General features: G+C 35.9%; 5 protein-coding genes across 5 annotated transcripts in view; 3 read left to right on the top strand and 2 right to left on the bottom strand.

Moving 5' to 3' along the window:
* The window catches only part of BCK2, a gene marked incomplete at both ends in the record, with an annotated part of 1,891 nt that extends 1,147 nt beyond the window's left edge, over positions 1-744 (bottom strand). Inside the window, one exon of the mRNA XM_001646264.1 lies at positions 1-744. Coding sequence (XP_001646314.1) covers positions 1-744 — 744 coding nt within the window.
* A 2,593-nt stretch (positions 745-3,337) lies between these two features.
* On the bottom strand, positions 3,338-5,080 carry Kpol_1032p49 (uncharacterized protein; the record flags this gene model as incomplete). The annotated part of the gene is made up of 1 exon (XM_001646263.1): positions 3,338-5,080. One exon carries the CDS (start codon positions 5,078-5,080, stop codon positions 3,338-3,340), a length of 1,743 nt encoding a protein of 580 aa, XP_001646313.1.
* A 1,003-nt stretch (positions 5,081-6,083) lies between these two features.
* Positions 6,084-7,907, top strand: RLI1 (Fe-S cluster-binding ribosome biosynthesis protein; the record flags this gene model as incomplete). The annotated part of the gene is made up of 1 exon (XM_001646262.1): positions 6,084-7,907. One exon carries the CDS (start codon positions 6,084-6,086, stop codon positions 7,905-7,907), a length of 1,824 nt encoding a protein of 607 aa, XP_001646312.1.
* Positions 7,908-9,066: 1,159 nt separating this feature from the next.
* Positions 9,067-10,014, top strand: ILT1 (Ilt1p; the record flags this gene model as incomplete). The annotated part of the gene is made up of 1 exon (XM_001646261.1): positions 9,067-10,014. The coding sequence occupies one exon, from the start codon at positions 9,067-9,069 to the stop codon at positions 10,012-10,014; it is 948 nt and encodes a 315-aa protein (XP_001646311.1).
* A 360-nt stretch (positions 10,015-10,374) lies between these two features.
* On the top strand, positions 10,375-11,367 carry SLU7 (mRNA splicing protein SLU7; the record flags this gene model as incomplete). The annotated part of the gene is made up of 1 exon (XM_001646260.1): positions 10,375-11,367. One exon carries the CDS (start codon positions 10,375-10,377, stop codon positions 11,365-11,367), a length of 993 nt encoding a protein of 330 aa, XP_001646310.1.
* Positions 11,368-12,566: the final 1,199 nt, after the last annotated feature.

Raw genomic sequence — 12,566 nt, 5'->3', positions numbered from 1 at the left:
ATTGCATACAGGTGGCAATGGTTTTGGTTTATCTTCCATCTTCACTGCTTGAGGGCCCATTGTCTGTTCAATAATGGTAGGTGAGCCTGAAGATATTGAATCATTTATCGAATCATTCGAATAGGATGCGGTATTGACAATTATAGGTAAATTCTGATGTGGTAGTTGTAATTGTTCATAGCTTGCTGGTAATAATTGATTAGGCATGTCCATTTTTTCAACCTCCAAAGGTACATTACTTGGAGTAGAAGTGTTTGACATATTTCCCATCGAATTAGCTCCTGAAATTGGTGAGTTCTTAGTAGATCCAAATATCTTTAACATATTTCTTCTTGAATTGTTCTTCCCAACGGGCAAATCTGTGGGAACCGTTAAATTTGAAGCAAACTGTTGACTGCTCAACATATCTTGTGACTCGATAGCCAATTCGTTTTCAGATATTGTATCCTGTACAGTATAATTAACGAAAACCATTCGACCATTTTTCTTCGACGACTTCTTTTGCTTACTCAAAGTACCTCTATTATTACCAATTGGATCAAGGATCACTTTCTTTGGAGATGCTACTAAATTGACATTGGGCACTGGCGTGCTAACATTGCTATCGCCTTCCTTTGAGGTTTGGTTAGAATGTTGCGACTGAGATCTCTTATAATAGTGAGGAATTTTCCATTTGTTTATTGATTTTGCACTAGGTGATGGCAATGATCCATTCACACTGGGACTTCGTGAATTCTTTCCCATAGTAACTTGATCTCGAAGCAAAAATTTAGTATATTCCCTTTAATTTATATCTTGATCTCTCTATTGTATTTTGATCTAACCACTGTTGCAATGGAAGCTCCAAAAAGAAAATGAAACCTATGACAATAATAATAACCCTGGATCAGGGAATGATAAATTTATAATGATGGTGATGCCAGATCAAATGCAATTATCAAAAAGTGAAAACGACCACGATGGAAATCAAACTTTACAGAATCAGATAATCCACAATGTAGAATCTCATATAGATGGTATAATGCCTTGGGCTGTAACAGATGAGATAGCAATTGATTGGTTATGTCCAATTAAATAATAAATCCTTTGTTCTTTGCTAATTTATTGATGGCTCTTAAGAAATGCTATTAAAATATTATTAGATTCAGCACAGACGGATGGATCAAAAACTTTTTATTATAGTTAAGGTGCTTTCTTACCCAAATCTAATTTAATAACTAAAAAAAACAATAAATAAACCACGACAGTACCTACTCCAAAATCCCACAGTCACTACAATTCTTCAAAGACTTGACCTTCCTCTTCTTTATCTCTCTATCTCTATATCTATCGACCTATCTTCCCTCGATATTTGCAGAATGTATGTCTTCTTAGCTAAAACTGAGATGACAACTTCGCTTGAATAGATCAAAGCCCAAAGCAAAGGTATGAAAGCTGTGATGCCAAATCAGCCCAATTACTCTAAAACAAAATTCTAATTATCTTAAAATTATATAGTTATTTATTATCCATTACATACCATAATACCATTCTTGCCCACTGACTGTATCTACCTCATTCATCATTGCATCAAACATTGATCCCTCTTCGTTCCCACTGTCATTGTACTATAATCGAATCGAAACCTACATCAGACCTACGAACAAACCAATGCATCAATACAAACTATACTGAAATTGCCTCTTGTCCACTGGAGAGGGATGGGTTCTGGTGGTAGTACCAAGGTCAAGCTCAAGCTCAAGATCAAGAGGTAAGGTCAAGGCCAAGGCCAAGGTCGATTATTGACCTCGATGTTAAAAGGCAGTCGAGTCTCTAGGCAGAGAGAGAGATAGGTCTTCTTCCCAAGCTAGGCAGCCCAGGGGGTGGTGGTGGTGGTGGGAACCGAACCGTTCACGGGAGAACTTCTGTCTAGAGGGGGATGGCAGTTGCTGTTGCAGTGGTGGTGGTATGTTTGGTTGGAGAGGAAGAGAGCAGTGAAGGTAGGGTAGGTTAGAGAGGGAGGCTTAAGAAGCTAGAAAGAGAAGGTGGTTTCTCACGGTGGACAGAGTATATGTAGAGAACTTTGATTGGTATTGACGGGGGTGAGTATGGTTCTAATGATTGATTAGAGTGTTACTAAATTTGTTCCAGAGCTGTAAGTAGTTTATTCAGTGATTTCCAATAAAATTTATAGGTAGCTTGAATCTGATATTGCTGCTAAATTAAGCCCAAAAACTGGTTTAGCCACTAGGCGAAAGAGAAAACGTACAAGGAATAAGCAAGAAAGTAATTGGAAAGAGGTCACAATCGATGGTTTTTGGTTATACTAGAGTAGGTCAAGGAATGATAAAAGTATAGTATAGCGTAAGGTCCTTTATTCTGAGCTCCGTTTATTTTTAGCATAATCTGTATCTTTCCAGCTATTGGTGGTTGTCCTCCCTATGGGGCAGTTACAGCTGGTTTGTTGCAATGCTAAAATTGTTGTAAAAAATAACTGGAAATTGCAGAGCATTTCATACATTAAGTAAGGAACACAGGAAGTTATCTGATGCCAAAGACTAGTAAATGGTAACACACCTGTAAATTCATAATATCTTGCTGAAGTGTGTGTATGTGTGTGTCAGTGGTGTCTGAAGTGCTAGAATGTGTAAGTATTTCACTTTCAGTTTGAAATACCTTTGAAACGTTAATTATATGAGAAGTTTCAATTGATTCTTGATAAAATGATAAAGTTTTATGTTGAAGAATGTAGGCTTGTATAGCTTGTCAGTTGTATATAGAATTTACAAAAATGCAACCTTTGGTTAGGTAAACTTGCATGGAAAACTGGAGATAACAACATTGTGTCTCTAAAATATTTCCATTTTTATCTGCATAATGCAATACACGTTATCTATGTAATAGTGTCATATATATATATATATATATATTTTTATAGGAACATTAATTAAAAGGCCTAGATGGATGCTTTGGAGTCAATTGACGCATTTCTTTTGTAAAAGGGGAGTCACTGTAATTTACTCGATTGTGGAAGGTTATTTTAATTTTAGAACTACAAATCGATATGTCATACCCCGAATTGAGTCGTTGTTTGTATCCTCCACAATTTTAAAGCTATCTTAATATTGCTATTTGTATTTGTATTTGTATTTATATTTATTTTTATATTTACACTTGTACTTGGTTTAATATCTATAATCTAATGTATAGATATTTTTAAGAAAATCGGATTTAATAAAAAGATAGAAAATGAAATCAGTATTCAATTATAAAATACAATAGAGTACATATATATTAAATCGACATTGTGACTAGGGAGTAGAAAACACATATGTAACTAATAAACTAAAGTCTAACTTCAAGCTTGTTGTTGTTCCTTTTTGAAAGATTCGTAAGCAGCAAAGGCTTCCTTGAAGTGTTGTTCAAACAATTCATCATTTTCCAACAAAGGCATGACTTCTTGTGGTGGTAAGTCTAAGATCATACCTGTAATCTTACCAGCAGCTTCTTCATCGGATGTCTTTGCAGAAACTTTCTTGTATAATTCTTCACCCAAAGCTTGTCTTTGGTTTTGTTGAGCAAAAAATTGGTCATTTCTTGGTGGAGCACCAGCACCTTGTGGTGGCATACCAGCATAAACTGGAGCACCATTTCTAAATTGTTGTGGAGGCATACCAGCAAATTGTTGTGGGTTAGCGCCATTGAATGGGACACCTCTTGGTGGCATGACACCGTAAAACATTGGTTGCATGAATTGACCTGGGATACCGGCGGCGGCAGCGGCAGCAGCAGCAGTAGCTTGTTGGTATCTCATTTGGTTTCTGGCTTGGATTTGTTGAGCCAATTGAGAACGTCTGACGTCTTTTCTTTGAGCCAAAGCAACGTACAATGGCTTGCCGGCGACGATTTGTTGGTTCTTTTCAGTGATAGCTCTGGTAGCTTCTTCTGGGGAAGAGAAACAAACGAAACCGAAACCTTTAGATTTACCAGTTTCATTTCTCATGACTTTGACAGAAGTGATGGTTCCGAAGGATTCGAATTCCTTCTTCAACAATTCATCATCGATGGTGTCATCCAAGTTCTTGACGAACAAGTTAACACCTTGGTATTTGGCCATCTTTTCTAGCTTGGCTTCTTCGTATTGCTTCTTTAATTCTTGTAAACGTTCGTATTTCTTTTGGGCTCTACCGACGTATAATTTTTGAGACTTGAATTCCAAATCGTTTAATTCATCGACTGCTTTAGCGGCAGATTCGTGGTTTTCGTAGTTGACGAAACCGAAACCTCTGAATTTGCCTTCAGAGTCCTTTTCCATGGAGATGGAAGTAATTGGGCCGAATTTCTTGAATAACTCTTCGAATTCTTCCTCGGTGGCTTCTAGATCTACGTTTTTAACGTAAACGTTGGTGAAGTTAGCCTTGGCAGCTTCGAACTTGGATTCACGGTCCTTTCTTGATACGTGAGCAGCGACGTAAACTTCCAAACCGTTCAACATCATACCGTTAATGGCATCGATAGCTTCTGACGCAGCGGTGTCTTCTTCGAAATGGACGAAACCAAAACCTTTAGACTTACCAGTTTCATCAGTAGCAATCTTACAAGATAAAATGTTACCAAAGACGGAGAAGGTATCGTGTAAAGCCTTGTTATCGATGTCAGCATGTAAGTTCTTGATGAAGATATTACCTGAACCGTTCTTTCTCATGGAAGGATCACGTTGGGACCACATAATACGACAAGGCTTACCCTTGATAGGAGTGTAATTCAACTTTTCGATGGCGACTTTACCTGAATCATGATCATTGAAGTTGACATAGGCGTAACCCAAAGAAGTCTTGGTGACAGCATCCCTACAGACACGGATAGAAGAAACAGGGCCAATTGGTGAGAAGATATCATACAACAATGCTTCTGAGACAGAAGGATCTAGTTCACCGACGTATAAAGAGGCAGAGTCGACAGCAGTGCCAGAGTTACCGCCATTGGAAGCAGATGAGACCTCGGCAGCAGAACCAGAACTGGATTCCTCCTGAGAAGCAGGTTGTTCTTGCAAACTCAACTTCTCCAATTGTTCAGTAGTCTTTTCAGTAATATCAGACATTATTAGAGATTTTTCTTGTGTTATATCTTAATATATACTGTGCGTGTTAGGATAAATAAAATAAAACAGGCCAAAAAAAGAGACCAAACAACTAAAACTGTATCTGTCACAAAGATTCACACCGTACTGGTCCAAAAGATGAAAAACAGATTAGAGCAAAACTACAAGAACTACAAGAACTACAAACTACAAAAACTTCAATAAGAAAAATAATCCAGTTTCTTATTAAACAAGTTCATCTGATGGCTTCTCACAGTTGAAACCTTCTAATTCTATTGAAAACTACAACGTTTTTTTTGGTCTCCTCTCACCACCATCGATCAAATAAAAAAATTTCGATTTCGAAACAAAAAAGACAAAATTTTTCGAATTTTTCGAAATTTTTTTGGTCGAAATGGGAAAGAGGAAGAGGAGAAGGCGAATGTGGAGGCAGGGTAAAACAAAAAAGAACAGAAAAAAGAAATGATAGTGGTCCGGGTAATATTGTGGTTATTGGTCACGTGTGTACAAGTTGTCGTTGTGTACGTGTGATGAGATAATGGGGCAAGAAAAAGAAACGTCGGTGGTCTGTGACAACAACACAACTGTATATATATATATATATACAAAACCATATAAAACATAAAATATACAATTGCAATTACAAATTCACATACCGACACTACCATACAACCACCTCTAATCTCATCTCATCTCATCTCATCGCTCTTATTTCCCTTACCTTTAAAGACATCTGTCCCATCGCTTCACTGCTCATCTCATCTCATCTCGTCCTTCACTATGAAAATTTTTCACTTTCGAACCTCATCACTTATACCAACCATACACAACCATCTCAATCAGACTTGGACAAAATTAAACACAGCAAGCGTTATAAGTTAACACTTGACTATTTCATACTTGATTATTAGATTTGATTTAATTTAATTGTTATTGTTACTATTTCTACTTCTTGTCTTCATTCCTTCTCTCCCTCATTCTAAAAATACCATCTGTTCAAACTATGAGTGATAAGAATACACGTATTGCTATTGTCTCAGAAGACAAGTGTAAACCAAGAAAATGTAGACAGGAGTGTAAACGTTCCTGTCCTGTCGTCAAAACTGGTAAACTATGTATTGAAGTGGCTCCAAATTCAAAAATCGCATTCATATCTGAAATTCTATGTATCGGTTGTGGTATCTGTGTTAAAAAATGTCCATTCGATGCAATCCAAATCATTAACCTGCCAACCAATTTAGACAATGAAGTCACCCACCGTTACTCAGCTAACAGTTTCAAATTACACAGATTGCCTACTCCAAGACCAGGCCAAGTCTTAGGGCTGGTCGGTACCAATGGTATTGGGAAATCCACTGCTTTGAAGATATTAGCAGGTAAGCAAAAACCAAATCTAGGTCGTTATGAAAGCCCTCCTGAATGGCAAGAAATTATCAGATACTTCAGAGGTTCAGAATTACAAAACTATTTCACTAAAATGCTGGAAGATGATATCAAGGCCATCATCAAACCACAATACGTCGATAACTTGCCAAGAGCTATTAAAGGTCCTGTCCAAAAAGTCGGTGAATTGTTGAAATTGAGAATGGAAAAAACTGAAGATGATGTAAAGACCTACATTAGTATCTTACAATTGAAAAACGTTTTACATAGAGAAATCTCTCAATTGTCTGGTGGTGAATTACAAAGATTTGCTATCGGTATGACCTGTGTACAAGATGCTGATGTTTATATGTTCGATGAACCTTCTTCTTATTTGGATGTTAAGCAACGTTTAAACGCTGCCGAAATTATTAGATCTCTATTAGGCCCAACTAAATACGTCATTTGTGTCGAACACGATTTGTCCGTCCTAGATTATCTTTCTGATTTCGTCTGTATCTTATACGGTGTCCCTTCTGTCTATGGTGTTGTCACTCTACCTGCCTCCGTCAGAGAAGGTATTAACATCTTCTTGGATGGTCATATCCCAGCTGAAAACTTGAGATTCAGAACTGAAGCTTTGCAATTTAGAATGGCCGAAGCTGGTGAGGAATTACAATTCGATGCCACTCGTGCTTTCAAATACCCTTCATTGAAACGTACCCAAGGTGATTTCGTCTTGAATGTCGAATCTGGTGAATTCTCAGATTCTGAAATTTTAGTCATGATGGGTGAAAATGGTACCGGTAAGACTACTTTGATTAAATTGTTGGCCGGTGCCATCCCAGCTGATGACGGTACTGACGTTCCAAAATTAAACGTCTCCATGAAACCACAAAAGATCGCTCCAAAGTTCCCAGGTACTGTTAGACAATTGTTCTTCAAGAAGATCAGAGGCCAATTCTTAAACCCTCAATTCCAAACTGATGTTGTCAAGCCATTGAAGATCGATGATATCATTGACCAAGAAGTTCAACATTTGTCTGGTGGTGAATTGCAAAGAGTTGCTATCGTGTTATCTTTAGGTTTAGTCGCCGATATCTACTTGATCGATGAACCTTCTGCCTACTTGGATTCCGAACAACGTATTGTCTGTTCCAAGGTTATCAGAAGATTCATCTTGCATAACAAGAAGACTGCATTTGTTGTCGAGCACGATTTCATCATGGCCACTTACTTGGCCGACAAGGTTATCGTCTTTGAAGGTATTCCTTCTAAGGATGCCACTGCCAGAACACCGGAATCATTATTGACCGGTTGTAACAGATTCTTGAAGAATTTGAACGTCACATTCAGAAGAGATCCAAACTCTTTCAGACCAAGAATCAACAAGTTGGACTCCCAAATGGATAAAGAACAAAAGCTTTCCGGTAACTACTTCTTCTTGGACAGCTCTGACGTTTAAATGAATCAATACCTAAATTAAGAATTTCTGAATTATAAAAGAAAGGCAAGACAAGACAAAGCCAAAGCCAAAAAATGCAAAAAAAATTATAAAATAAAATCAGTTAATCGAATCCCAAAACTCACATTATAAAAGCAAACTAATCCTAGCTGCAAATTTGTCGTTGTTTCTTCCAATCATCCCCACACTCACACAACCAAACATTGTACACTATTGATATATATAATTCCTTGTAATGAGTATATAAAAAATCATACCTCTTGGTTCCACGCAAAAAAGGTGGAATAAAGAGTTGTTTCTCCCATAGGAAGAACAAGGTCAAACTATTTATTTATTAATATAAAGAAATTATCTTTTAAGTTTATTCTATAATAAATTGTGGAATGTAGTACTATTGCAAAGGTAATGGGCCATTTGCAATTTTGACTCTGTCTTTTCTAAATGAATCAAGAAATAAAAAGTGAAAAGCTGAACTTGGCAAAAAGCCATTTGAACAAGCCAAATAATTAAGATTCAGCCACATGTCAACACCCAACATATCCTTGACATAAACCACAATTCATGTCCTTCTTAACCTCAGCAGAAATACCTAAGCATTCTGACTCGAAGCAAGTGTCATTAAATATTCAACCAATTACTCGAATTCTCTCAGATCAAGTAAAAAGAATGTAAACTAAACTCACATATGCACATTATTCACACATTCATACAATTATCATCTCATCCCATTGATGGTAACAATGGACTTGTCACGACCCATTTTATCCTCGTCTTCCTGAGCTCTCTTTAAAGCAGTCACTTTCGTTTGGCGATGAGGTCCAAACGTTTTATTATCGCCATAATAAAAACTAAATGGTCTTATATTTAATAACAGAATTTAAAGATGAGATGAGATGAGATGATAATACAAGAGGTTACATTGGATGAGATGGGATATTGGTTTTGGAATAGCTTTCAAGAGTTATATAAGATTACTGAGGTGTGTTTGATGGTTTTGTTTTTGAAATACATCGTTGTTGAATACAGTTTATAGGTGTATTGACAAAAAAACGAGCATATATATATATATATATATATATATATCAAGGTCGACAATATTTTATAGGATAAAGGTCTAACTGGAGAAAAGTATATTGTTGAGGATAGTAGTTTGGTCGATATGGGTAAAGATTCTGGTGCTTCAACAGCTTTGGCTACTGTTGGTACTGTTTTTTGGTGTATTCAGTTGATTCCTCAAATATGGTATAATTGGAAGAAAAAAGATTGTACTGGTTTACCTCCATTAATGATGTTTTTATGGGTGTTTTCAGGTATACCATTTGCAATTTATTTTTGTATTACAGCTCCAAATGTCATCTTACAGATTCAGCCACATTTGTTTATGGTATTTTGTGGGATCAGTTTTGTTCAAAGTTTATATTATCCACCAACGAAGCTTGCAAAACGTAAGATTATTTTAATTACAGCTTCACTTATTCTATTTGATATAGGTACTGAAGTTGGTTTCATCATTTGGTTACGTCCACTTTATGCCAAAGGTGTCAAATGGCCAGCTTTGGTCTTTGGTATAATAGCCTCTGTGTTACTTGCTGTTGGCTTACTGCCCCCTTATTTCGAACTTGCTAAAAGACAAGGTCGTGTAGTGGGTATTAACTTTTTATTCCTAACTTTAGACAGTTTAGGTGCATACTTCTCGATTGCTAGTGTTGCAGTAGGAGAAATAGATGTGTTAGGTATTATTCTATACGCTTTGATTGCAGGTTTAGAATTAGGTATCTTCTTATCCCACTTCATTTGGTGTTGTCGTTTCAAATGGTTTACTAAGGATAAATTCGAAGAAGAAGATCAACAATTAGAAGGATCTGAATCGGTTTCTGAATTCGTAGAAGAACAATTCATAGATAAAGAAAACAATAAACTAAATCAAGAGAAAGGAATTTGGAAAGATCAAACGAAAACAGATGACAATGAAACCCAAGAAATAACATATTTGGCAAATGAAGACCCACATATGTTCAGATCAGTACATGGTGTGAACATACAAAAGAATATAAAGGACCCAAAGGAATCATTCTTGGAAGAAATCAAAACTATGACCACTGATTAATTAAAATATTCCATTGTCTTGTAATCTCGGTAATTTTTTTTCTCACTTTCAAGTTCTTCATATTCATATCTAACTCTAGCAGTTAATTAATTTAATTATCTAACTAACAAAAATACCATTATATGAATCACTCTTAGCATCTCAAATATATATATATAAATATATATAACCTTGTATAATAATTTTAATAGTAATATCAAATACATCCAAATTTAAAGATTTTTCCCTTTCTGGAACACTCAGCTCATCTCATCGCATTTTAATTTCAGTATATAAAGAGAAAGGACATCTCAAGAACCTTTCAATACTTTTACTAAACTAAGCTTGACCCATCAGATATCTAAAGGAAACTACATCAAGATGAAAAATAGAAGAGGTAATAGTCGTTCTAGAGGTCGAAACGATTCATCTAGGGTTAATGAACATATCCCAAGGTACATTAGGAACCAACCATGGTATTATAAGGATGGTATTAAGCAAACTGAAGGTGATGATGATGGTGAAGGAAAAGATAATGAGAAAGAGGATTACTTGATTCACCATCGACAGAGTAAGGGGGATGGTGCTCTTGATATTGACAATAATGCTGAACCTAAGGTTGGTGGAGGCATTCAAGATATCTTCGACAAGGTTTCTGTGAAAGAGAGTGAAAATAACGATGATGTCTCTGAACAAACTGCTAATGTACGTCGAGCTGATGAAAGCACAAGTTGGGATGCTAGGAAGGATAGATGGTATGGTTACGCTGGACAAGAGTATGATCAAGTGCTTGCTAAGTGGGAGGGCAAGCTTGGTGATAGCACTATTGATGAATATGGATATCCAGGTTGGGATACTGATGAAGAAATTGAATTGGAAAAATTAGAACTACCTACGAAGAACGTATCATTGACCAATAATGATAAGGATGGAGATGCAGCTGGCGCAAGAGCTTCGGTTAGACTACGAGAAGATAAGGCAGCATATTTGCAGGACATCGGCAGCGACGAAATCAAATATGATCCCAAATCGAGAATCTACAAGAGTGCAGATATTGGTAAAGTTGATGATAAGGGACATATGTTCCGACGTCATTTGACAGGAGAAGGTCAAGAGTTTGCGGAATTGAACCAGTTTGCAAGAAAACATGCCAAAGAATCTGGTGTGAGAGATGAAATAAATGATAAAAGTAAGATTGACCATGTGTTGATTGCTAATCCAACAAAATATGAACAACTGCGACGTGATCAGTTAAACGAGGCCATCTCACAACAATCAGAAATACCATTAGAGCCAAAACTCGAGGCCAGGCGTAGTGTTGGGCAACCACAGCGTAAGAAAGCCAAGAAAACTTTGCAAGACATGTATGGGTAGCAAATGTTTATTGTATGTGGTAGTAAATATCGTACTATCAGAGAAAGGGCCAGCACAAGCGTAAACCTTAAGATAATAAATAAAAATTGATGATAAAACGTACGTTTATTGAAATTAGATATTTTGACTAAATTAATTACATATAATATTGTTTGACGTTGGATTGGGAGCAGACAATGACAATTTTTTCGTGTTTTGTATTGTATAACTTTTTTTTTTGTACTAGATAATTGAAATGGATGTATAAAAAAAAAAGCTTATTAAAGTAGATGTTTCTATAATGGACTCTTTCTAATACTGAAAACCAGCCAGTGGCAAGTATTATACTAGACCCAAATTTTAGTCAATTAGTACCAACTAAATAAAAACACTCCAAAAATAAAAGGCTGTAAAACCTGGGACTCCAGCATGTTGACGTACCCTTCCCCACTACAACAAGGGTACATCCTCAAACTGACTTCTTGCTAAAACCAAAATAAAAGAAAACATAACTAAAAATTAGGAACGTATGCATATAGGAATATTATTACAAATGTATCTTTTCTTAAAGTGTCTGTAATCCAAACCCGACTGCTAACGCAAAATACATAATAATTATATCAAATTTCTTCAAATCAAATAAAAAAAAAAATGAATTTCTTTGTTTGAAGTTCAGGACAAAACACTAAACATCTTAAACATCAATCGAATACCACTTCTTAATTAATATATATTGACATTCAAAACATTCAGACACCGGTTACTTGCATAACCCAATCTAAAAGATTATTAGCTATAATATTCACCGATGCTTTGCCTGACATCTTTTAAAATTTCAAGATGACAATAAATACAATATATACAAAAATTACGAAACCTTACAACATCGACAACTCTAAATTCGAAACACAGAACCTCATTTATATACTTTTAAAACTGAATCCATTATCTCTGTCGCCATCCCAATGGGTAACAACAATGATAAGAATGACAATGTCTTGTATGACACCATTATGCAAAACTAAAATGTAATGTCATGCAGGTAAAATTGATGTAAAATTTAACGCGACAATAGATGGATAGATGCATTATAAGACAGTAGATTTATGTTTTAACAAATGGTTCGATAATGATGATTGGTTTATTTTATTGTATTTTAATGTTTCCCAATGCAGGTTATGGTTTTGGATTATTATTAGTGCATTAAACGTTTCCATTCG

Source organism: Vanderwaltozyma polyspora, genomic scaffold, assembly GCF_000150035.1.
Source record: "Vanderwaltozyma polyspora DSM 70294 KpolScaffold1032 genomic scaffold, whole genome shotgun sequence".
Classification (NCBI taxonomy): Eukaryota; Fungi; Ascomycota; class Saccharomycetes; order Saccharomycetales; family Saccharomycetaceae; genus Vanderwaltozyma; species Vanderwaltozyma polyspora.
The sequence above is the reverse complement of the archived record's forward strand: the minus strand, read 5'-3'. Positions and strand labels throughout refer to the sequence as shown.